This window comes from Mixophyes fleayi, chromosome 9 (genome assembly GCF_038048845.1).
Source record: "Mixophyes fleayi isolate aMixFle1 chromosome 9, aMixFle1.hap1, whole genome shotgun sequence".
In the NCBI taxonomy this organism is placed as follows: domain Eukaryota; kingdom Metazoa; phylum Chordata; class Amphibia; order Anura; family Limnodynastidae; genus Mixophyes; species Mixophyes fleayi.
The window spans coordinates 65,203,158-65,229,974 of NC_134410.1; the positions used below are offsets into that span (position 1 = coordinate 65,203,158).

General features: G+C 42.2%; 1 protein-coding gene across 4 annotated transcripts in view; it reads left to right on the top strand.

Moving 5' to 3' along the window:
* ZMYM3 (zinc finger MYM-type containing 3) overlaps positions 1-26,817 on the top strand; it is a 70,928-nt gene that overhangs the window by 39,882 nt on the left and 4,229 nt on the right. For all 4 annotated transcript variants that reach the window (XM_075184462.1, XM_075184465.1, XM_075184464.1 and 1 more), the window contains 13 exons: positions 1,829-1,944; positions 7,267-7,353; positions 7,449-7,599; positions 14,818-14,990; positions 15,495-15,669; positions 18,060-18,118; positions 22,810-22,969; positions 23,395-23,510; positions 23,743-23,914; positions 24,100-24,246; positions 24,334-24,434; positions 24,561-24,735; positions 25,112-25,263. In XM_075184462.1, coding sequence (XP_075040563.1) covers positions 1,829-1,944; positions 7,267-7,353; positions 7,449-7,599; positions 14,818-14,990; positions 15,495-15,669; positions 18,060-18,118; positions 22,810-22,969; positions 23,395-23,510; positions 23,743-23,914; positions 24,100-24,246; positions 24,334-24,434; positions 24,561-24,735; positions 25,112-25,263 — 1,784 coding nt within the window. The remainder of the gene's footprint in view (positions 1-1,828; positions 1,945-7,266; positions 7,354-7,448; positions 7,600-14,817; positions 14,991-15,494; positions 15,670-18,059; positions 18,119-22,809; positions 22,970-23,394; positions 23,511-23,742; positions 23,915-24,099; positions 24,247-24,333; positions 24,435-24,560; positions 24,736-25,111; positions 25,264-26,817) is intronic.

The window sequence follows — 26,817 nt, forward strand, 5'->3', positions numbered from 1 at the left end:
GTGTAAAGAAGTGTGAGAAACAGGAACCTCATGTACCTCTGCGGACCGTAACATCACTCTTGTGAGTTCCTCCATGCTGCTGCCCCCTGAGATGGACCGTGGATTTCAGCTTCGCAAAGAGTGTCCTGGTTAGTCTGACCGAGAGATAATTTAGCATTACATTTGGAGCATGTATAATACAGTGCAGACATACCAGAGGGTCCCTTATTTTTGGACGTCCCCTTCTCAGACTTATTGGAATGTATATAAATAAAATCAATTGCGATATTAAAAAGGAGATAAGAATTTTTTTATTTATTTTTTTTGTAATCCTGAGAACTAGTCTGTACACAGTACAACAAGATCTTACCAAGTGTCTATACTAGGTAAATCTCTTGAGTATACACCAATCCCAAGACACTGAAAAACAATAGTCCTGATTTGTGTAACAGCCTTAACAGTATGCAGTCCTTCTTTATGGAGCACAGGAAAAAACAATACCAGTTGAGGAGTGGCAGAGCAGAGGAACAGCGTGCAGCACGATGATATCCGTGTCCAAATATGGCCGCTTCTGTGCCAGGAAGAAGGTAGGGGGTGGAGGGAAGTCCCTCCTCCAGTACCTCCTGCCTCTGTAAACCACTGATTGGCACATTCCCTAGTATGGCTGTCGGCGTGTATTGCAAGCACGCTTGTAACAGAATGCCCAGGCAACGTGTGCAGTAGCTCTTCAGTAAACAAATTGCTTCCTAAGGACCGTGATCGTTACCCTGTCCCCCGCTGCTCGTAGTCTAGGTGGGGGGCAGGGGGTAGTGCTTTCCAGCGCGTTGGGCGGGGGAGGGGGTCGCTGCAGCTGCCCTCCCGCGCAACTCAATTTAACTGTGGCTGAATAAGCAGCCTGATTTCTGGGGCACCTAAAGCCCTAATGGCAAACACACAAAGTATGGCCCCATCTGCTCGTTTCTATGGGAGGACTGCTGGCCAAGAGGTGCAAGGTAAGTGAGTCAGGCTGCTGCTTACCTTTGCAGGGACCCAGAGTGAATAGAGCTGACCGGCTATTCACCCCTCTCCATCCCCGTGCTGCAAGTGCTTGAAGGGAAAATAAAATAAGAAACGTGTAAACTTAAAACTAAACTAAGTTTAGGCAGGAACCTATACCAAAGTGACCTATCTCCTAGGCACTTTAAGAAAAACAAAACTGAGGAATCTGCAGGAGAGGAGGGGCATAGTAGGGGAGGAGTGTGTTGATTAATACAAGTGTAAGTGCCTAAACTCCTAGTACCACCTACTAATACCCCAATGTCTCGCAGTGTCCCCAATGGTAGGACAGAGAGAGACTATTTTAGAAAGTCCCTACCGCAGTGGAGCTTATATTCTATATTTCCTACCATGCACTCAGTAGGGTAGATGTTATCATGAGCCTTAACCTACCAGAATGTTTTTGGAGTGCGGGAGGAAACTGGAGCCCCTGGAGGAAACCCACTCGCACATGGGGAGAGCATGCAAACGTCACACAGATGGTGCCCTTATTTGAAATCAAACCCATGGACCCAGTGCTGAGAGTCACAATTGCTAAACACTGTGCTACCCAGCCCAATAGGTTATTCTCTAGTGTCAGCGTGCTGATGAGGTTACAGAGTAATAGAGGAGCAAGAATCACTGGAAAGAGAGGTTTGTCACAATGTGGACAAACTCTATAATTTCCATTGACCTCAACTAAGATGTAATATGATGGCATGTGCATTACAAGTTATGGCTTGTATTTTCCTCAGATATACGTTTTACTTATTCCACTTATTGCCTTGTCATATTTATTGAAGCAAATTTTTTTATTTTTTTTTCTGCCCCTCAGGCCCTACTCGACCCTGCAGCCTATGCAGACGCAGTCTCTCAGAGCCAGCATATTACAACAAGACAGAACGGGTACTTTACCAATTCTGCAGTCCTAGCTGCTGGACCACCTTCCAGGTAATGGGCATACAATTAGCCTGCTCTCTTTTCACTGTCTTCCTATGTACCCTGTTTTGTTTCCTGGTTTTCTGTTCAGAGCGGGAATTGGGCTCTAAGCTGCATAAATGAGATATTTATAAATTTACTTACATCCTTATCCTATATTCCAGAAATTTATTATTCATCAAAAAGATATGAAAAATAATCTAATCGCATGCAGAGGTTTCTTTTTTTTTTCCTTTTAGTTTTGCAAGTGCTAATCAAATTTGGTCTCATGCTAATCTCTTACCAAAAAGAATGTTACAGATGTGACTCATTTTAACCTACTTCTTAATATCTGCAACTAGAGATGATGGTCTCATCTGCCTTGTGTATGGTATGCACAGTAAATAACCAGTAACCCACAAACTAACAACTAAAATAACGTTCTGCCAACTAATATACACTGGTCATTATCTAGCATACAATCTGCATGTCTTTCCACCATAGTCTGTTGAAAACAGCCCATGTAATATTGTGGTAAGACCAGCACTAGACACTGCAGCAGATGCCATAGGGCTAAATAGTATTTCCGTATCATGATGTACTAAATTTTAGACGTGGATAAAGCAGGGAGAATATACAATTTAGCAGCTTAGTCATTTTATGCTACACAGGCTTTATCACTTCACTTGCATAAAAAATGTATTCAATGAAAATTTTGATTTATATACTTTACATTAAATCCTTTTCACTGGTCCCAAAATGACCCCAACTAGTGTAACAACCAATAGAGAGCGAGAGAAAGGTGAAAAGTCCTATAATACAGCCTGAACCCAAACATGAAGCAAATCAGGGAGGGTCCCCATGTATTAAGAGAAAAGAATTTAACGCAAGTACAAAAATCTGGCATAAATGCCAACTTTGTCTGAAAAAATACAGACATGGATGAGACCTGGACCTTCAAGAAACTGGGCCTGAGACCCTGATCCAAGCTGCTCTGCAGAAAGGAGAGAAGACGAGACAGTCTAAAGGTAGATGTAGGGGAACTCTTTACTCGGACCAGGAAATGTATGCCCTATGGTAGCCACTGAGAGAGAGTGTGGTGCTAACCATGCTGAGGGTCAGGAAACCAGTGTCTGATAGGCCCTTCGCTTTTATAGCGGCTTCAATAGCCTTCTCGTTAAAGCTAGCAATACTAAAATTTGATGCAGCAATAAGGAAAGGTCTGGTCACAACGGAAGTCTCCACGGAGGAGTTTCCAGCATGCCAATCAGGTTGGAGTACCAAGACCACTTCGGCCCATCTCTGGCCATGGAGATCACATGAATTCCATCTATTTTGACCTTTTTTTACTTTTTTAAACCAGCAAGGAGGTTTCAAGGAACCAACCTGGCGCCTACGAACAACGCCTCTGTGGACCTGGGCCTGTACACCTTCACCTTGTGGTTCAGGCGAAATACCATTTTGGCTGAACCACAAGGTCCTCTCCAATGAACAAGTGACCACACCCTTAGATGAATGTCCTAGTGGCTGAGGTAGTCCACTTCCTAATTGTTCACTCGTTGATGAACACAGCCAGAATGGACCGAATTTTTATTTATTTTTGTCGTCCTACCGCATGACTGGAGCCATCTCTTTTATAGCCTGGGAGGAATCCTGGTGCTTCCATACACCAGGGCCATCAGTTTCAGTACTTAGACAGGGAAAGTGGACTTCTGTCGTTTACTGACCCTAGAAGCGGTACTGCAGCACCAGCACCCGCGGCTGGCATCCATGGGGAGAGGAGTCCAGTTCCAGATGTTGAAAGGGTGCCCTCTGTTGAGATTGGTCTACCTTAACCACCACAACAGGGACTGATGTACTGTGGGTGGCTGGCTAATGCTCTGAGAATTCAATTGTAAATGGAACCTGTTCCACTTCAATATTTGTTCCAGAAGTTTGTTCTGGGAATCTCTCGAGTGGAACTGAATGAATTTAACTGCCTCGAAGGAGGAGACCATTGTGCCCAAGACCCTCTGACAAAAGTGTACTGAAAAGAGAGAGGATCTTGTCCTCTGGCAGAAATACCCTTTGCTGAAGGTTGTTGAATAATAAGCCCAAGAATCCCATCCTTTCGTAAAGGGACCAGCTTAGATTTCTTGAAGTTCAGTATTCTCCCATGGTACTTGAGTCTTTTTCGCCTGTCACATAGTTGTGAAGTAAGGCTGGGGATCTTGCCTGATGGAAAGGTCATACAGATATGGGAACACTGTTAAGCCCCCACCCCATCTCCAATCCGCAGAAAGGCCACCATGACTTCCATAACCCTGATGGCTGTGGACAGGCCGAATGGAAGTGGTGTGAACTGGAAATGCTGAACACTGCACAGCAAACCTGAAACGACGGTGGTGCCCCTCCCAGTTCGGTATGTGCAGGTATCCTTGATGGCACCATGTACTCCCTCTGCTGACGCAAAACTGCTGGTAGTGGACGTCTCTGGCACCTGCAAGTGGAATCTGTCATATCTCTGTAGCATCCCCTCCAAATATGAGGACACCTGTCCCAACACCTGAGCAGTCTTTGCTATTGCCTGGGCCTACCGAAATCTCTAAAACTGAATCTGATGATTTGGCTAGACTTTGTTGCACAGGATGAGAAACTGGAGCAGAGATGATCTGTACTCTGCTGTCTACTAAAACCATTTGCTGAATCGATTCTCTCATGGTCTGAACAATGGACAGTGACCAGACTGTTCTACCAGGACGCCTCCACCCCACCCCCAAGATAGATTAGGTGATTCAAATGTATTTATGCACTCCCAGAGAGAATGTAATAATAAATTGCCTCTGAAAAAAAGATTGTCATCAGGTAGTGTAAGGGGGGAATCTATACGCTAGCTTCTGTAGGTGATCTGATAATGTATGGTGTAGACAAAAATGCGCAGTATTAAGCTTGGGGAAGTAGATAAAAATAACCCATTTTCCAGAAAATACTTAAAAAAAAAAAAAAGATGCTCAAGGCAATCCCAGGCCAAGATCTCCTAAAATGAGTACAAGATAAGAAGGAGAGGAGATACTCCTGAAGTTAATCTGGAGGTAAACTTGCTGCTTCTCCTCCTTACAGCCAACTTCTGTTTTGCATCGGCAGCCAAGGCTATCAGCCATAGGGAACATTCCCAGCACAATAAATGCAAATTAAAGTAAATAATATCAAAATTATAATAATTGTGGGTTGTATAAGTCCACAATTATTATTATTAGAAGTCCAAAAATTGTGGCGGCTCCTGCAATCCGTTAATCTAACCTGGGGTCACTGTGTCCAGTAGAGATCTAGAGGGAGAGGAGCTTGTTTATCTGAAGATTTATCAAAGTGCCAGAGCTCTTCACTTCCACATCTATACCTCAATGTCTCCAGTGTTCCCAATACGATGAAGGAGAAATAATGAAAATTAAGATAAAGCTTGGTACAGCTGTATTCTGAATTACCCAGTAAGCTATCGTTTCACTGCTGGCTGTAATTCCTCAGAATCTTTCCCTATTCTGTGTAGAGGATAACACAATGACATGATATACATAAACTTCAGTTCAGTTCTTAATTTATGTGTGTGACCAGATGGTCCGCCTATGCCACCCTGTCTGTTGTTGCTAGGGACCGCCTGGGCTTACTTTGCCACCGCCCCCTTTCTTTATCTCAAATACGTCACTCGTGTCACAATAGGAGGAGCCTGCTGCCACCACTAGGCTCCTACACCGGCACCTAGAAACGCTTCCTTCTGGGTAAATCTCGCAGCCCAGGTGTAGCCTTGCTGGTACACCTGGGATGGTATACCTGACCTCTTGCCTTCAGATCAGGGTTGCTGTGGATGGTTTACCCCTGGACTATCACACTGGCCAGAGCTTCAGGTAGGGGGCAAAATGTTGGCACTGGAATGCTGGGTCCACCTCAGATCAAACTGAGAATGGATTAGACTGTGCCTAATCTGTAGGTCACAGGAATTTACAGCAGGGTAAGTGTCTGTCTTCCCCCCCCCCCCCCCCCCCCCCCCGCCGTCTGTCTGTCCAATGGGACAGGGACTGATGTGAATGAGTTCTCTGTACAGCCCTGCGGAATTAGTGGCGCTATATAAATAGATAATGCAAGCATCATCATCATCTGAGATTCAGCCACGCCAGAGAGAAAGGCAGCGGCCCCCTGCTGGGTATACAGGCTAAACAGGTGTTTGTCGCTTCACAGAAAATACTTAGCATTTCCTGCTATCAGCAAACAGACTTCCTCTTGCAAAGTTACAAACCCAAATAATGACACTTCCATACAAAACACATCCCAATGTAACAGGATAAGTGCATTTGCAGTGATATACATTGGTGCCTGTACCACTAATTGAAATATATTTCTACAATAAATTATTTCTACATGATCCAGCCACAAATAAGTTATTTATAAGTGATCCAGTCACAATATGTTAAAAAGCAAAATGGTCCTTCTTTTCAAATAGTGCTCTGTGTAAATTGTTATTTTTCTTTCATCACTGCCTTATTGTTTCTAATTTACATCACTAATGTAGTTTTTACTATACAGTAAATAGCAGGATGGGCTGATTCTAATTCTTACAGCATGCCCTGAAGTGTAATCTAACTAAATGGTACTAGAGTTTGATTAATATGTGGGTGGGAAGATAAACAGCCATAACCAACCGTATGTAAAGATCTTCCTAAAGAATATTTATAGTTAAGTGTAGATAAAGGAAATCAGTAGTTAGTGTAGTGAAATACTAGAACGTATATTTTTCATTTTAAGTGTCCCTTTAAAACTTGTGTATTAGCAAGCAGCATTTATTTTGTCCCTTGTCACTTTGTTTTTGATTTGTCTAACTATGGTTCACATATGTGTGCTTCGAATAATAATAATGGTAATTGGTATAAAAATATCACGTTCTTTGCATTTAGTTCTTGCCTGTTGTAACTAATCTTCCACAGGGTGGCAGCAGTAAAGTTGTATGAAACTTTGTTGTCCATACTGCACCATAGGACTGGCCTTAAATACCTGTCAGCTGCAGTGGACTGAACATGTGCTCAAGAATATGATATCGATGCATTTCTTGCTGATAATTTTTATTTAAATTTTTTATTATAAATCATATTCTGGTTAACAAAATACTTGGGAGGGTTGCAAAAGTTACTTTGGTTATATTCGCGTAAAATACACCTTTATTTCAATTGCTTTTGAAAACTGCCTTTAATTGCAAACCTGTGTTTTTTTATCATTTCTGTTATCTTGGCTGGCTTGTCATTGGATTCCTTTTACAAAGTTGCTTGTAACAAATAATTTAAATTTTGATATATAACTCACCTGATGAGAGTCTGATGTCTCTTCTTCCAGCGCACCAGTCCAGAGGGCGGGATCCATCTGAACTGTCATTATTGTCACAATATGTTCACTGGAAAACCAGAGATCTTGGATTGGCAGGTGAGGACATGTGACATAATTGAGGGTATTGGGTTTAGTGGAGCATTAACACATCCCAAGCAATAAAGCAATATAAAGTGTGTGTTTGTTTACAGGACCATGTGTACCAGTTCTGCTGTAAAGATTGTTGTGACAATTATAAGCGCCTCCATGGAGTTGTGTCTCAGTGCGAATATTGTAAGCAGGAGAAACTCCTCCATGAAAAGATTCGCTTCTCTGGGGTCGAGAAAAACTTTTGCAGTGAGGGTAAGCAAACTTTTAAATACAATGCTATGTTCAATAGATCTATATTGTAGTGTACTTTGGGTTAATGTGCTTGTTGAATTGTATGTTTGTAACTGACTGTAGAGTATCTGGTGTACGGTGTGTGTTTTTTATGCCCATTGTATATTTAGAGTAGAAAACATTGACTTACAATTAAGACTTGCATTCTATGGCTTAAATTCAATGTGGCAGACAACGTGTCCAAGAAATTGGAATTGCCATTTTCCGTTAAGGCCCTTTTTGGTCCTGTACTGAAGAAAATTATGCTACAGCTGAGAAGAGTACTTTCCTCCCATGTAACAGGCCTAAGCATGTTCGTTTCCAAGCAGGTATACCTCTAGGGGAAAGTGAGCCATGGGCAAAACTTTTAAGATCCAATTAGGCACATCATTAGGGACAACACAGTCAAATAAAAAAATCCTGCTATCTCTTAAGTTTTCAGACAATGACAAAACTTCCTGACTACTATATGGACTCCTTGGGCTCGACATCATGGTACACACTCTTCGTCACATTTTGGGCCTGGTCCATGGGTTTTTAACAATGTAAACCATGGATAATAGGTTTTCTCTTTCATCCGGTCTGGGGGACACTGCTTACCATGGGTTGTGGAGGGGAGCTTGGGAGTTGGCACCTAACTAGTTAACTTTAGTACTGCTGACAAACCCCTCCCCTCTACAATCCCCCTGCCTCTTCCTGTCCAGTTTTTTTTAGGTGCCCTAGAGTTTGGGCAGCATTTTTTAGTACTTAGGGTAAATTTAAGAAATTTTCTTTTTTTTTTTTTACTTTTTTACAGGTGGCAGTGCTGGAGTGTGTTCTACTATAGAGAACACACTCACAGCTTGGCAGCGCAGGCATTCCTCTGTCAGCTGAGAGCCAGCGGCTCTCACTGACAGGGACCAAAAAAGTATAAGAAGAGGGTGCCTGATTAAAAGGAGTGACAAGCGGTCTCAAGGACCGCTGCACTCCTCCAGCCTCCCCGATAACTGGCGCTGCCATTACAGGCATAGAGCGCCGGTTGTCGGATAGTGTAAACAGCGGTGGCCATCTTGGATTTCGGCAGCAGCGCTGAAGGAGAGGGGAGCGTCGGATATCTCCGCTGCGGAGACCTCTGTCCTAGAGGTCTCCACTACTCTGCCACGTTTGGAAGCAAGTTTTTTTTTAAAAAAAATTATAGTTGCTAATAGCGGCAAAACTGAAGGAGGGGGAGCTAAAACATAGAGTTCCCCACTACCTACAGAGAGAGAGATGTCTTTCCCAAGTCTTCTGGCGCCAGTAGAAGCCCGGGAAGAGGAACAGAGCTGAGGAGAAAGCACAGGACTGCTGTCGGACTTCTCCCCTTGGTGCCCCTTGGGCTATGTATCACCTTAAATTACACACATACCTGATGTTGTAATACTGGGCTAGCAGGTTTACACTATAGCCTCCTACTAGCCATAGATATTTATGGTGTTTACAATTTTCAAGTATAACTTTTAAAAATATATCAGTTGATTACTTGGTATTTTCTCTGTTCATTACATACTTTACTCTCTCTCTCTCTCTGCTATCTATCTGTATATTCAGCTAGATTTTTATTTAGTCTGTGTGCTTGGTGTGCCTTCCTTTATAAATATGACAGATAAGGGAAAGGGCCCTATGGCAAAATATTTCACATGTTCTAAATGTAATGTAAAATTACCGTGCGCTCAGAGGGACCCGTTGGCGCTCTGCACGGCATGCGAAGCAGAGGCTTCCACTGCACAGACCCAGCAGGTTTCAGTCCCACCGCCGGTGGACATGGCCTGGGTTACCTCCCTGACACAGTCGGTTAGCTCTTTAGCTCAGATGGTGTTTCAATCTAACCAGTTGCTGACTACTGTGGCAACTTCTGTGGCTAGTAATGCTAGTACGCAGTCAGACCTCCCGGCTTCCTCAGGTTCTAGTGCTTTGAGTTTGCCGGGACCTTCATCATTACAGACTGACCCAGCCCCGGTTCCTACCGATCCGGCATGGTCTACAGCTATTGTAAGAGGTTTGGACAAGCTTAACCAGTTGCTTGACTCCTCTAACACCCCGCCTGCTAAAAGAAAGAGACCTAGATCTGTTAATCCCCTCTTGGTCCTCTCAGACTCTGAGGAGGAGTCTGAGGAAGAAGGGGAAATTTATTCGGATACTGACCAGGGTCATTCCTCAGAGCAGGGAGAAATTTCTAAAGGCCAATTTATTAACGATTTGGTTTTAGCGGTCAGACAGGCATTGGATCTCCCAGAGCCGGAAGATATTACTCCCAGAGACAGAAGTCTCTTTAAAAAGGCCAAGAGGAAGGCCAGCCGTTTTCCCCCTTCCGCAGAACTTAGAGATATTGCTGAAGGGGCTTGGAAACAACCTGATAAAAGATTTTCTATTCCCAAGAGGTTCTCTTCCCTGTATCCCTTACAGGAAGAGGTGGTTCGCTGGGAAAGTATTCCCAAGGTGGATATCCCTATTGCTCGCTTGGCAAAACATACTTTACTTCCAGCCCCTGGTTCAGCGTCCCTTCCGGACGCCAATGACCTCGAAGTTGAATCCCAGCTCAAATCCATATTTGCGGCTGCGGGTTCTGCCTTCAGACCCACATTTGCCTCAGCCTGGGTGGCTAGAGCCATGGAGGCATGGGCAGACCAGCTGGCAGAGGCCTTACAGGACTCCGAATTCCTTCCCCTAGCCTTGCACTTAAAGGAGGCTTCGGGGTATCTTTATGAGGCGGCCCAGAACTCAGCGGCAGTTTCCTCTTCCATTCAGGCGGCCTCCATTTCAGTTAGGAGGACTCTTTTGCTGAAATCCTGGGAAGGTGATGCGGAATCAAAAAGGTCCGTTTAAACTATTCCTTTTTCGGCAGCAGGTTTGTTCGGCCCCGAATTAGATACCCTTATTTCTCAGGCAACGGGGGGCAAAAGCACTTCTTTGCCAGTATATGCCAACAGGAGCCGCGCCCCGAGGGGCAGCTCTTTTTGTCAGCCCTTTCGTGGGGCCCCTTCCCATAGGGGACAGTCCTTTAGAGGCAGACAATCCTATTCCCGAGGCTCCTCTACCAGGGGGAGGTCCTCGTTTGCATCTAAGCGCCAGGCCCCTAAGACCCAGGAGAAGCCTGCGTCCTGACGACCACCCTGTATTGCAGGGGGCGCCAGTGGGGGGACGTCTGTCTCTGTTTTACGAACAGTGGGCAGCGTCTTCCCAAGACCCTTGGATTCGGGAGATTATTTCAGAAGGGTACAAAATAGACCTTCTGGGACCGGCTCCACGCCGTTACTTCCAGACTCCCATTCCCCGAGATCCATTAAGAAGACAGGCTATACAGGATTGTGTAGCTTCTCTTCTGGTTCAGAAGGTCATCTGCAGGGTTCCAGATTGCCAGAAGGGAAGGGGTTTTTATTCCAACCTGTTCCTAGTCTCGAAGCCGGATGGCTCCTTTCGTCCGATCCTCAACCTAAAGGGCCTCAATGTTCACTTAAGGGTGGACAAATTTCGGATGGAATCTCTAAGGTCTGTAATAAACGGCCTAGAGAAAGATCAGTTCATAGCGTCCATAGATATAAAGGACGCATATCTCCACATTCCCATTTGGATCCACCATCAGTCCCTCCTCAGATTTTCGGTGGGAGCAGGTCACTATCAGTTTCGGGCCCTCCCCTTTGGCCTCTCAACAGCGCCAAGGGTTTTCACAAAGATTGTCGGTAATGGCAGCATGTCTTCACCTGCAGGATGTTCAGGTCGTTCCTTATTTGGACGACCTACTCATCAAGGCTTCCACAGAGAGTTGCCTAGGCTATCACCTATCCCTCACCCAGGCGGTCCTAAAGGGCCATGGATGGCTGATAAATTCAAGGAAATCCCAGTTGGTTCCGTGTCAGCGCATGGTGTTCCTGGGACTCATTATGGACACCAGCAAGCAAAGGATATTTCTCCCAGTAGAGAAGGTCACCTCTATTCAAAAGGTAACTACTCAGGTTCTGTCTTCCCCCAAGCCCTCAATGCACTTGTGCATGAGGCTACTTGGAAAGATGGTGGCCTCCTTCGAGACCATTCCCTTCGGTCGAGCCCATTCTCGATGTTTCCAGTGGGACCTATTGTCGAAGTGGCCAGGATCAGACCTACACCTGGAACTTTAAAAGATCTCTCTGTCTCAGAGTACGAGAATATCTCTTCAGTGGTGGCTGTGCCAGGATCACTTGAATGTGGGCAGATCTTTCGCACCATGGTCGTGGATTATAGCCACGACAGATGCCAGCTTGAAAGGTGGGGGGGGCGGTAATCCTGCACCTCCGGCTCCAGGGACGGTGGTCAGTTCAGGAGTCTGCTCTCCCAATAAATGTATTGGAATTGAAGGCCATTCTCTTGGCCCTCCGGGGAGCACAGTCCCTTCTTCAGGGCCACCCGGTCAGAATCCAGTCCGACAATGCCACGGCCGTGGCATATGTCAACAGACAAGGAGGAACCAGGAGCGCAGCAGCGATGGATATCGCAGCCCAAATATTGGTTTGGGCAGAGCTATATGTGCCAGCAATATCAGCAGTTTTCATTCCAGGAATAGAAAACTGGGAGGCGGACTATCTAAGTCGAAACCAAATGATGCCGGGGGAGTGGTCACTACACCCGGAAGTCTTCCAATCTCTGGTCCACAGGTGGGGTCTTCCAGACATAGACCTCATGGCCTCCAGACACAACAGAAAGGTTCACAGGTTCTGCGCAAGGGTAAGAGATCCTTTAGCGGTGGCAGTGGATGTCATGGGAATTCAGGATGGGATACCTGTTTCCTCCGATCCCCATGCTTCCTCGCGTCCTCAGACGAGTACGGCAGGGCTCTCTGCCAGTAATTCTAGTAGCTCCCTTCTGGCCACGGCGTGTGTGGTTCCCAGAAATGATATCTATGGCGGAAGGTCCGGGATTTTGCCTTCCGTAATCGAGTCGACCTTCTTCTTCAAGGTCCATTCCATCACCAGAATTTACCTCCGCACAATTTAACGGCATGGCTGTTGAAGCCAGCCTCTGGAGGGCTAGAGGTTTTTCTTCCAGTGTAATACAAACAATGATGCGAGCTAGGAAACCAGCTTCATCTCGCATCTATCACAAAATTTTATCAGTTTAATGTTTTTGCATCAGCTGATGCAGATTTCGCTCGTAGTGCTTTACGAGCGGGATTTTCGGAGTAGTCCCGCCCTTAGGGGGCTGCTTTAGAACGTCCCCATGGTAAGCAGTGTCCCCCAGACCGGATGAAAGAGAAGAGGATTTATGTACTTACGTTAAATCCGTTTCTCTGATAACGTCTGGGGGACACTGCGATCCCTCCCTTCTGTTATTCTTCTGTGTGCTCTTGTGTGACTGCCCTTTTTATCCTTGGGCTTGTTAAAACTAACTGGACAGGAAGAGGCAGGGGGATTGTAGAGGGGAGGGGTTTGTCAGCAGTACTAAAGTTAACTAGTTAGGTGCCAACTCCCAAGCTCCCCTCCACAACCCATGGTAAGCAGTGTCCCCCAGACGGAATCAGAGAAACGGATTTAACGTAAGTACATAAATCCTCTTTTTTTTTTTTTTTTTTTTTTTTTTTTTCCTGTCTGTTTCTCAGGAAACCAGATTATAAACTAGTGTTTTTTTTTTTTTTGTCTTCCTGTACCTGGTAGTTGCCTTGGGAAACCATGACTTGGATTCCATATTACCTCTTTCTGGTGACAAGAGTGATGAATCCTTTTCTTTCTTCATATTTTTGATTCTAAGGAGCTCAACAAGTGGTTTCCACATGAGCATTTCAGAATGAGTCCCTCTATTTAATGGTCATTGTTTAAGGGAAAAGGGGAATTTGTAGCATCCCTGGATATCAAGGATTCATACCTGCATATCCCCTCTAGCAGTTCCTCACATTTACCTTCCAATGGGAACATTTTTTACATTTGGGAATATCCCTTTTGTCTCACTTCATCTCCTTGAGTCTTCACAAATGTATGGCTTTTTTGATGGCTCTACTTTGTCACCACTATGGTAATGATCATTCTGTATATGGACGACATTCTTATGAAGGTTTGGGTTAGGTTGCTAGTGATTCATGACCTCATGATGGCTATCCAGAATCTAGAAAGCCATGGCTGTATTATAAACACGGCTAAATCTTATCTTTTGTTGACTCTGGTTCCATATGGTGCAGCAGGGGGTGTTCCTGGTGGAACCTTCTTTAAATTTACCACCATGGGGTGGAGATCTGGAAGACAGCTTTCAGAGTTACCAACATGAAGATCAAGGAGAGTGGTCCTCCAACTCCAGGTCTACCAGGACCTCATGGATTTCTGGGGGTCCCCAGAGATCTGCTAGTGTTTTGCCTTAATTGAAGCCTCCCCTATACAGTTGCCAAGTGTTGAGACAGACAAGCTTGTGGTTCTTTGGCCTTTCCAGTTTCTCTAGTTGTTCCCCAACTCCTCTAATTTCTTTGGACAGTTGGACTGGAATGGGTTTGTGTGCTGTTCATTGTACAAAAGGCCCTTGTCGACCTGTCTGTCGATTAGAACCTTGTAAGTCTGGCTTTGACAAGATTAACTGTCGAGGCTCTGATATTTTCCAAATCAGTCATTGAGACCATTCTGTGTGCAGAAACCTTGCTCTAACAATGCTTATCGTAAAGTTTGCAAACCCTATATTTCTTGGTGTAACAAGCTAGTGTTAACTTGGTTTTCTTGTTGCCATGAGCTCCCTTACAGTGCAGATCTCTTTCGTGGGCGACTTGTCTGTATCCACCCTATTACAGAAGGAGAGAAGTGAAATTTTGCTGCTTTTTTTTTTTTTTTTTTTTTTTACCCTGATTTTGTTTCTTGGGTTTGCAGAAGGATACAGGCTTAGGAATTCCTAAAATTTATGAATGCCTGTTGCCCATTCTCTGCAGTTCCTCCACTTGCTTGTTGCTCCTTCCTTTGTTACTGGTAAACTGGGGAGGACCTGTTAATTTATTTTGTACAGAAGGACACCGTTTTGTTTGTTTGTTTTTATTTCCTGTATCCTCACAAATTGTTGAGCCTGTCCACACAATGTTTAGATAGGGCTCTTGAAGAGTAAGATATAATGAGAACTACAAAATCCTTTTTATAGCTTGCTATTAATTTTGATACATTGGATGTGCTACACATGTTTCCTATATGCTATTTATTTTGTTTTAAGTTGTTTTTGTTTATTTTTTTTCTATTTTTACCTTGTGTACAGGCTGTGTGCTGCTATACAAACAGGACTTTACCAAGAATCTAGGTCTGTGCTGTATAACCTGTACATACTGTTCTCAAACATGCCAGCGTGCTGTCACTGAAGAGCTGGATGGCAGCACTTGGGACTTCTGCAGTGAAGAGTGCAAGAGCAAGTATCTGCTGTGGTACTTTAAGGTACAATACAAATAAACCTGAGGTGTATTCACTCTGGAGTGTTTAAGAAACATTTTAATGAAAAAGTGTGTGCATAGGGATGATTATAGTGCAAGGATTAAAAATAATGCTTGAAACTTGAAGTTTTTTAATACTTGCTGCAGGAAGAGGTAAAATGTGAGGCACATCTATACTTTGTTGGTACAATGACGGTTAGAAGTTTTGTTTTTTGTTAAGCACAAGGATTATTTTTTTGTTTAGCTGGAGGTTGGCAGCTCCTTTTGCACAGATGTATGGTGGTGGATAACTAACATGCATGAGGGCCTGGTCCATTTGAATGTGTATTCAAAACGGACCTAGCACACATACATTGTAATTGAATAAAGGCTTTATCTATTACTATGATAAAGTTCTATTAGCTAGGGAACATTCTATTTAGCTGGCATAAAATAATTATGGATTTAGTCAAAATGAAACTGTTTATCTATTTGTATTTTAGTGAGAATTTTTATAATTTCTCTGTAGGCAGCACGATGTCACGCCTGCAAACGTCAGGGAAAATTAGTAGAAACCATTCACTGGCGTGGGGAAATTAAACATTTCTGCAATCAACAATGTCTGTTACGTTTCTACAATCAACAAAACCAGCCCAATCTAGACACACAGAAGGGGCCTGAAAGCCTGCTTCACAGTAAAAAAGGTATGTGAGCAAAACAAGATGGCAGACAAATGAGGTATATGCTGTTTTAATAGGAGTGTTGATTGATGCATATGACGTTTTAGACTTCGTCACTTTGGTGAATACATAAAATATCTTATTTATTCTTTAGCCATCTGATGGGCACAAACATCACTTCATGGGTAATACGCCATCAACAGTTGTTGGTGCATTTTTTTTTTCTCTGACAGTTTATTCCCTTCCATCAGCATGGTCCTGATACAAGTGGTATTGGGCTCAGTTTTTACTACTGTTTTTTTTCCTTTTGTTTCTTTGATATCTATGCATATCTCAGTTCATTGGTAAGCATTATTGCTGTCCCTGGACTGTGATGCGGGAAAGAGAATATTACCCTTCCATTCACCAACCGCTCTCCATATGAAATATTAACGCTCTGTTGAGGTTGCCTTCCATGTCCTGTGGCTTAGCCGTACTTGGTGTTCATGAGGCACAGCTCTAATGGTAGCCATTTTCTTGTTTGGAGATCATCTGGCCATATCTATTATAGAACATCATCCTGGTATAGAGAGATTACCAGAAAGCACTTGTACTATGAGTATATAGTTGACCCCTCCCATCCTTTATTTTACCTTTTGTGCTTCTCATTCACTGATGTTCCTCAGAAGCTGATGTACTTACTGTATTTTAGTTGTTTCTCTGACTACTACTTGTATATTCCTAGTTGTTGCACATCATTAAATGCGACATACACAGTGCATGGGTTAACCTATCCTAAACTGCAGTCTAAATTTGCCACATATCAGTGACAATAGGCTACATGTGAGGTCCACCCAGCCATAAGATCTGAGATGGTCCCTTCTTTCTCTTGTTGTCTCCGGCTCTGTCCTTGCATGGTTCACCTCATGCCTCACCAACTGGTCCTTCTCTGTATTCATTTCTGGTTCATTAAATAATGTATAAAAAATAAAGAATAATAATAGTCCTCTGTATGGTCTGTCACATTGTCAGTTGTCATCATACTACTATATAATCTCATCAGGAAGAGGGCTCCTTTTTCCTATGAACTTAATTCATATTAACAGGAGAATGTAGTTGGTCGTATATATATCGAATAATCTACCCCTACTGTAAATTATAGTGATATTAGAAGTTGCAGAGGAGTTCCATATAAGAGGTTGACTGCTTTATTTAGGTCACTGAACTCCAAACAAGCTTCTAAAAATCTGTTTATAATTTAGAGTAGAGACAACCGTATCCTTATAATACACAAATGTTACTTAACATACAGATCCACACTGACTCATAGGCACACACCGACTCACATAAAACACTGTAACAATTACTGACACACAAACTCTACCTGACAGTGACTGACTGACAGTTTGGCAGTAATCCTCTCTTGCCTTTGATGCTGTGCTTTTCTTCATTTTGTTATAGGAACCAGTAGTACGCACTATCCCTGAAATATACTAAATTACATTTGAAAAGTACCCTGTGCTTTCCCATACTGCATCTGACATTACTAATTTTCAATGTAGAGCCTGTTCTTGTAACCTTTTATATAAAGTAGACAAAATTTTGTAGGGACCCTTATACAATACAGAGAGAATTATAGTGTTCAGTATACAATAGAGAGCAACATTGTGACCACCATATAATATAGAGAGCATCCTAGAGACTGCCCAACACAAGACTGCATTCTAGCAACCTCTATACACTAATCTATTGAATGACATCCTATTGACCGGCTTACAATACTGAGAGCATCCTAGTGACCACAATAAAATGCAGAAAGCAACCTAAAAATCAGCCGCGAATAAATGGAGAGAGTAAAAATTGTCATGGGGGGGGAAATAAATCTCCCGTAACATCTATGGCTTATACGCCCTGCCCTAACGGCCCTTCCTTACCACCCTATAAAGTTTTACGGACATCTCCAATAATGATGTCCCACAGATGGCTGATGGAGAAAAAGGGGGTTATTAACTTATACATACTTTTTTTCCTCTGAAGACAGTGGTGGACACAGAACCACACACACACACACACACACACACACACACACACACACACACACACACACACACACACACACACACGTATTGCTCTTGTTCTATTACGGTTTATTTGTATGTTATATTTTCAAAGATTTATTATCTTTGCACTCTTTGCGATACTTAAACTGAACCTGTGTGATAGTAGGAGGTTAAGCTAGCTAGCCTACTGTTTGTGGAGTGCAACCCCTAGATGTTTTTAGGTCTATGTCCCAATTTGACTTTGGAGAAAAGGATTTAAGGGTAAGTTCATTACTCCCTTTTATTTGTAGAGCTAAAGTTGCACTACATGTATGGAAAATGTGTAATTTTATATTTCTACATTTTACGATCTTAATTTTTATTTTACTTTACCAGGTCAAAATGTAGGATCCAAAACCCCTGCAAATGCGCAGCAAAAAACAGAGGTTAATACGGTAAGTAGAATCAGGATAACGAAAGTGACATGAGATGATTGGTGAAGCTAGAGATATGGATGAAAAGCGTATGAGAATTATAAATGACATTTTTTTACATGTGTTAAATCGCTTTCTCTGAATCCATTGGGGAACACTGGTGGTTAGATATAGACTGTCCGGGCAGGAGTTAGGGACTTTAAATTTTCTTCACTGGGTTTGAAACCCCTCTGCCTTTTATCCCCTCACCACAGAGCACTTTATTATTTCTTGTGGGGCTTGGTTAGAAAAAAAACAAAGGAAAGGAATGAAGAGAGAAACATTCTTCAAATACACTTGCTACAGCTGTAGTGGGCACACGGTGTCCCTCAACAGATTCAGAAAAAAAGACTTAACAGAAGTACAAAATTCCCATTTTCTCTTGCATGCTATGGGGGATAACGGACAATGGGACTTCCCAAAAGCTGCCCATATGGGTTGTTTATGCTCAGGAATTGCAGTGCTCAACACCAAATCTACATATCCACTTGAGAGCTGGTACAGACTATTGGTATATGCGGCAAGTGTATTTTCTCTTGAGGCAAGAACACTCTGCTTTTGGATGTCAAACAGCAGACCCAGAAGACAGGTCTCTGGTTACGAACTAGATTGATCAATAGTTTTCTTATCAATGATCCACCCATGTTGTTTTAATGTGTACGCTGTCTCTCACACATGAGCATTAAGTAAAGTTTGGGAACTTTCCTTTCCTTGATTAAGAGAGAGTTCAGGTAAGGAATCGCCCCATTGGATATTCGTGAACAGCCACGGACTTCCAAGGCAGGAATGCATAGCCTGAATAGAAATTATAACTGGATTTGATAAGACATTGATGGCCTTAACTAACCAAAAGATGCAAATAAGCATTCTGGATATCTATTAATACCATGAACTTGTCCTGTTCCATCCTGGATAAGACAGATCTCAGAGATACCATCTTGAACCTGTTCACTCAGACCTGAGTGTTCATAGTCTTGATTATCAAATTGGGCCAAAGGATCCACCTGGCCTAAACTGAGGTTCGAATAGAACCTGATACTCTTTTAGTCTACCGGCCATGGAATGACCGCCCCGGTCATAATAAATATCTAAATATCTTCCTGTAGAGCCCTGTGTTTTACTAGGTCTCCAGAAAAGCCGGTGAGGCGGGCTTGGAAGCTGCCTGGCTGCCAAAGCCTGCTTTCCCCTCTGTTGTCCTCCCTAGGGACAGAGAGCTGTCCTCTTTTAGGTTTGTCCTCTTGCTTTACCTGTAGTGTGAAAAGACATAAACCTGGAACCCTGCACCCAGATACATTGACTGGCAGAAAATTATTTTTTAGCACCAATGAGCTTGGCTACATTCCCCCAAATAATTAGGAAGCCTCCTGAAAGTGTTCAATTAAGGTTAGTAATTGAGATCTGGGTATACTTGATGGCAATGTCTCCAAAGCCCCTTTTTTACAGAGTTGTTAAACCATGCAGATGCTAAATCAGTCCAAGAGCCGCAACATATATTAACCTTCCTTAAAGGCCTCCGCATTTGTAATAGAAATAGTAGTGGGTCTAGGACACTTGCATTATGTGATCATCTGGCATTTACATTAATTCCAGTTTTTTTTGCTTCTCACGTCTTCTATAGGGTGGGCACTCGCATAGATTCAAATGTTGGTCTGGGTATCGCGTTTGCAGTGCTCCAGAACATACCAAAACCACACCACAAAAACAGCACTCGCATGGCTTCCAAAACATAGTATCACAAAGCCATCATCATGTTTAATGAAACAATCAGTGTTTTGCTACAAACATAAACCTTTACAAAGACAAATTAGTTGTAAACAATACTCAACATATACCCTCAGTCCAAAAGTAATTGTTAACAAGTGCCCTCATCTGTTCCAATCGGCCATAATCGCTGCCACATGTTTGTTGTCTTAGTGGTAACTATGTTGTTCTAAATACACAGCTGTATGCACTATTCGCATGATCTATAATACTCCCGTCATAAACTAACTACAAACACCTCTGTGACATCTATTTATGTGATTACATTACCACCAATGAAAACAAATATAAACAATGCCATGGTTATACACATGGACATCAAGCACTGCAAAGTATCAATTTATAGATACAATGATATTTATTACCAAGTCCTATAACAAATATCTTATGTGAATTATAATCTACAGACAAAAAAAAACAGTTGCAATCAGGATGTAGTGAACTGTCAAAATTAACACATGTAAACGATAACAATATTAAGTTGATCAGTCGAACTGCTCAAGTATGTCCTTTTGTGTGGTACAATATATTAATGTAAATCTAAACTATCAATAAATACAGATGAACATAAAAATCTTTACAAAACTAATTAACAAAATAGCATACTTAATAAATTAAACCAATGAAAACTATGCCCCGCCCCCTTTTCTCTGTCAGCCGCACTTTATGCCTGGTCTCTACCAATAGGGACAAGAATAGAGGCTGCTGCCCGACCGCTCTGATTGTGTTTAAAACACAATCGGTGTGGCAGTGGGGTCTCTGTTTGCCGTTCAGCCGACAGGGACAAGAATATAGTGTGGCTGCAGGCAGCTTGCACCTGCTGGGGGGGGGCGATTGCCTCTGTCTAGGGGGAGCTCCCTCTATAGTGTATTGATAAATACTGTGAGTAATGGTTGCCTTTTACAGAGAAGACATCTACAGAAAGGAAGACTGAAATTACTTCTAATCATCCTTGTGCTAGAACTTCTATACATATTACAAAATTTCCCTATGTGGATGTCGGCATGGGTCTTTGCAAAGATTAGCGACCTATTTAGAGAATTCATTTGGGGAGAAAAGCTAGCTAGGTGTGTTGTTCTTGATTAGAATAGATGGACTAGTGTTCCCTAACCCATTGCTGTACTAATTAGCTGCCCAACTACAGCACGTTGCATGGTGGTGGCTCATTATTCACAAACCTCAATACTGGTTCCAGATTTTGAAAAACTTAAGTAGCCTGTAACTTTATTTATTCCCCACAATTTACCTTGTGCATAGTGAGTGGGAACTGGCCAATAAACACCAGTAATAAAGGCCTTTTTTAATATGCCAAGAAAGTTCAGGTCCCTACACACTTCCGACACAAAAATCTTCAAAATGTGAAGGTATTCCTATAGTGGACTCGCCTATTGCCTGTTTGACTAGAACCTCTATTATCCCGGTACAAGAGGGAGTCTTTTTCTTAAATATATGCCACAGACAAGAAATGTGATTTCCTGCTCCAATCCTCCTATGATATGTCATAGACTTGCTCCACTTCCCTCACTGCCTTTTTTTTTTTTCACCGCAGGGCTTCCAGCCTGTAGTCTCCGGCGCAAAGCACTTCGGCAAGCCAGAATCTTTTGGATTCTGGGGTATTTATTCCAGTCCCTCCACAGGAAGGAGATTTGGGGTTATATGCCAATCTTTCTAGTTCCAAAACCAGATTGCTCCTTCTGGCTCATCATCCACTTAAAAACCCTCAACCAATAGGTGCGAATCCTGGGTTTCAGGATGGAATCTCTGCGGTTGGTCATTGTGGGCATGTAACCGGGAGAGTTCCTGGCTTCTCTGGACATCAAGGACACCTACCTGCACATTCCCATTTAGCAGGGGGCATCAGTGCCTACTTTGTTTTGCGGTGAAAGACTCTCATTCATTCTCATTCAGGGCTTTACCCATTGTCCTGGCTACCGCCCCAAGGGTCTTCACTAAGGTGGCGGCGGTCATTGTGGGCCATCTCCGCTCACAGGGAGTCATGGTTGTGCCTTACTTAGACGACCTACTGTTGAAAGCTCAATCCTTCCAAACTTCTCGCCACTTACAAGTTAGTGTCGAAGCACATGGCTGGATTATCAACCTACCGAAATCCACCTAGATACCAGCCTAGAGGATGTGCTTTGTGGGTCTCTATTTTGACACCGAATGCCAGAGGGTTTTCCTTTCAGAGGAAAAAGTCTGCTCTGTTTCGTCCAAAACCAGAGGGTCTGTTGATGAGAAATCTCTCTCCTTTGATGCATGATGGGCTCCATGGTCTCGGTCTTCGAGTTGGTGCCCTTTTCACAAATTCAGTCATGGACGTTCCAGTAGAAACTCCTGCACAAATGGTTAAAGTCCCATCTTCATCTAGACAAACAGATGATCAAGCTGTCCACATCTGTGTGCCAGTCTCTCACCTGGTGGCTGAACAGATTGCACCTCTCTATAGGTTGCTCCTTCCAGTCCTGAGAGTGGACGCTGGTGACCAATGCTAAACTTTGGGCTTTGTTCTAAAACTGAATACTCCTTCCTCTGGGAGGGGTAAAGTAGGGGTGGAGTCGCACTCGGTTTGTGAAAGTGCAAGAATAGTGATAAAAAGATAAAGGTGTGCGAGAATAGCTTTACAAAGTGACTTTTATTTTAAGAAAGTAATTTGCTCACTTACAGCAGATGCTTGACATAATTAAGATTTTTGGGTCATAAAGAATTTTTAATACTCATGGTTACTACAAAGTATGAAATGCTTTTATACCTGTCCGCTACAATTAGAATTTTCCAGAAACTGTAAAGTAATTAGTTCTCTTTTTTCTCTTTGAGAAAAAAGATGGCTATTATGTCAGTGATTGTGGAGGGGGCATAAGTAAGGTTTGTGCATAGAATTCTGAGTGTTTTTATGAATTTTTGTTATCCTCTAGGCTTCACCAAAACCACATTCTCCTCAGACTGCCTCAGCTCCACCTCCCCCACCTAGTCCCACTGTACCACGTAAAAACAAAGCTGCCATGTGCAAACCATTGATGCAGAATCGTGGCGTGTCATGTCGTGTGGAAACAAAAAGTAAAGATTGTCAGACAGGTGAGTGTAAACGGGTAAAGGAAAAAAATGTTAAAATTTCAAAATGGGTAACCACACATAGTAGGTAAATGGGATATGAGTGACCGTTTGAGGAAGGGGTGGGAGGGGAATAGTTTACATACTGTAACTGATGGACTGTACTGAGTATCCAAGTCATCATTTGTCTCATATAGTAAGTAAAATTGTAAACAACTTAATATAGTTTTATTAGAGCACAGTAACAAGGCAAACAACGTTTTTAGATCTTTAATAAAAATGGATTAAGTACCCACGGCATTCAGTTTGAACATATTTGAGCCTCTTATAAAGGGTTCTCATGTAGGAGCTGCCTCTTTTCTAGGATGTGTATGGGAAAAATGCTTCAGAATGGTAATTTCACATGTGAGTTCTTTTAGAGATTCAATTATTTTTCTTTTCTGCTGCAGAGGAGAATTGGAAACCGCAGATCATAGTGCTGCCTATTCCTGTGCCCATATTTGTGCCAATACCCATGAACTTATACTCTCAGAAAGTGCCTGTTCCATTCTCTATGCCATTTCCGGTGAGTTCTTTTGCACTTGGCTTATGCTCACATTCATTACTTTTCAGCATCATGTTTTCCTTTTCCTGCCCTTCCCCCCCCCCCCCCCCCCCCCCCAACTTGAATATTGGGCTTTAGTTTTTACTTTCTGGTGTTTGGCCCTTTGTGCCTGCAATAATTGAATTTGCTCTCCTGCACCTCTTTCCCTTCCCACTAGGGCAAACTCTTATTACCTTTCTTTGTCTTTCACTAGGTGCCTGTACCCCTGCTGCTGCCCACTACTCTGGAGAACACTGATAAGATCGTGGAAACAATTGAGGAATTGAAAGTGAAAATTCCATCCAACCCACTAGAAGCTGATATTCTGGCTATGGCTGAAATGATTGCAGAGGCAGAAGAACTTGACAAGTCTTCTGACTTGTGCGGTATGACCCTAACCTAAAAGAAATTAGATTGTTTTATCTTTACAATTTGTACAGCTTCTCTGTTAATGCTGCATGCATTAAAGTATACCTTAGAAGTAGTGTGTAAAAGGCTGCATGTGTTAAAGAAATTGGTTGGTTCTGTAAAATTGACACTTCCGTTTTAATAATCATATCTTCTTCTACAGAGCTTTCCAGTGACCAGAGTGCAGAGGGCCTTTTGGAAGATTGCGATATATTTGGGCCCACACGAGATGATGTACTTGCAATGGCTGTTAAAATGGCAAATGTTCTGGAGGAACCTGGACAGGACCTGGAGGCCGACTTTCCTAAAAGTAAGCATTTCTTACAATTGGATGTCCTTATTCAGTGCTGGTAACGAACCCATTTTACAGATAATGCCAATTTGTTTGCATGTACAGATTCTGCAGATATCAATCAGAGTGTGGATTTCCTGTTTGACTGTGGTCTGGTGGGTTCAGAGGATGCGCCTGAACAAGATGCATCCCGGGTTTTAAGGAAAGTGAGTATTTACAATAAAGTAATTTGGATAAGAGAAGTAGGGTTCTTGGGGATTGTTTTCTTCCTTTACTTGCCACGACTTGATGAAATTTAATTGTGTTGTGGTTTATATCTACACTCGCAACAGGGTCCGAAGCGCATGCTTCTTTCAGAGAGAGAGAGCTGTTCACGAGACTCTCTGCTCAGTCAACGGAGCAGCACCAACCTCAGCTTCACATACGGTGTAAATGCCTGGAAATCCTGGGTGCAACGAAAGTATGAAGGGGGTGAGCCAAGCAAAGTAGAAGAACTGCGTTTTGGACGTAAGTAGAACATGAACGTTTAATGATAGTAGCTTTTCTTTTATATTTTCACTTTGGTCATTGAAGATTACATGTCGCTTATACATTGTGGAAGCAGCCATTTTGTAAGCTGATCCGTATTTGATACTGCAGTTATATCAATTCACTGTGAATTCGTGATATCAGTGAGACGTGATGCACTTTGTGCCTCATGTCTCTGTTTTAGTGACTATAGATTGGATACTGCTTCAGCCCACAGAATGGCTGCTTTAATTTTATGTATGCAAAAACTATATTGCATTATTATTATTCTCCCATTTATTTTGTTGCAGTCTTGTTAACTTTATGGTCATTTGTCCCCTTTTGCATCCTTTTTTTTTATTTTATTTTTGTTCAGCTAAACCTATGCGTATAAAGGAGGACATTTTAGCCTGCACAGCTGCAGAGCTAAACTATGGCTTAGCACAGTTTGTAAAAGAAATAACACGACCAAATGGAGAGCGCTATGAACCAGACAGTATTTATTACCTGTGTCTGGGCATCCAGCAGGTGAGAGCTTTCTTTGTTGCCCTCCAAGTATTTTACCTGTTTTGTCAGTTGAATTTGCATTTACTGTTTTAAATAGCAAAGGGTTTGCACAGGTGTGAAAAAAAACAAATAAGCCCACTATTTGACATTAATGTGTATAACTTCATGTGTATAAATTATAAACTTGAAATAAATTAAGTGTTTATATTTACCTGAATTTGTCCAGTTTGCTATATGTCTCATCCCTTTTAGTGACGGCTGATGCATTTAAAAAGTTCTGAGTAGACCCTTTAGTTTTTATATATTTTGCTTTCTGGGGAAATGCAGATGCCAGACTGACAGGTTTGCAGCCAGGTAAAAGGCACAAAGCTCTGCAAATTTTTCTTAACCCTTTAAAAACCAGATGTAACTTAAAGCTCTATAAAACGTCTTCATGACAGCAATGCATCAGTTTTGCTAGGACTTTTTTTTTTTTTTTTTATTCTTTATTGCTCGTTTTTCCAACATAAAAATATCGTTGTCCACAATTTTTTTTTCTCCTATGGTTACTTTTACATATTCAGAAAAATCTCAGAAAACTGCCATTTTTAGTTTAGTTCTCCTGAAAACAGGAAAGGATATATCTGTGCAGTTTTACTGGAGCTACTGGGATAGAAATTGGGGTATGGTTTGTTTTTATTTTTCACATTTTGGTTTGTCTCACATAATTTTTATTACTACTGTCTCCACTGTATACTAGCTGTAATACCGTCAATCTAATAGTTTTGCATATATTTATAATAGTATTGTAATAGCAGATAACTGTAAATTTATATATAACCAATATGTTCTGATGTCATCTCTTCAGTATCCACTTGGAAGGAATAGTAGTAGTGTGATATACATCACTAGTGTGATGAATATAATAAAAAAAATTAAGGTTTTGGGCACTCATCTAAGTAAATGGCTATTATCCTTAAAAGGTTACACTTGCTATTAAAAATAAACACCTATAGATTAATAAGACTTCAAGGGGAGTAGCTTGTTTTTTGGTCTAAGGGCTTCACTGAAATTTGAGATCTTTATAATACTCTCTATGGATAATATGCAAATAAGTCACTCCTATTCATGAGAATGTGCTTCTGGAAAATGTAATTTATATGACAGCCTTTTGAGTTATGTGTTCTTGGCCGGTGTTTTTGTGCCAACACAGAATTTTTAATTTCCAGAGAGCTTGTTTCACACTTAGAGCTTCTCGGAACATGATATGATATTCTGGTTATCTTATGAAGTGGTGTTAAGAACAACTGAAACAATTACGCTAGTCTTTTAGGAGCATAGAGTTCTCAGAAATATTTTTTACATTGCATCCCTCTGACTCTACTGAGAAATGTAATTTACCTAGCAGCCCTTTCTCATAGATAGAGAGATATATAGATATATCTTAATCAGAACGGATCGCTCTACATTGTGTGCAGTGAACCCAATAGCCTTTCAATTTTAACCTTGCACATGACTTTCTACATAAGAATGGGAAGACCAAACATAAATGAGCTTGTACAGAATAGATGGTGTTTGCAGATGTAGATTTGCAAT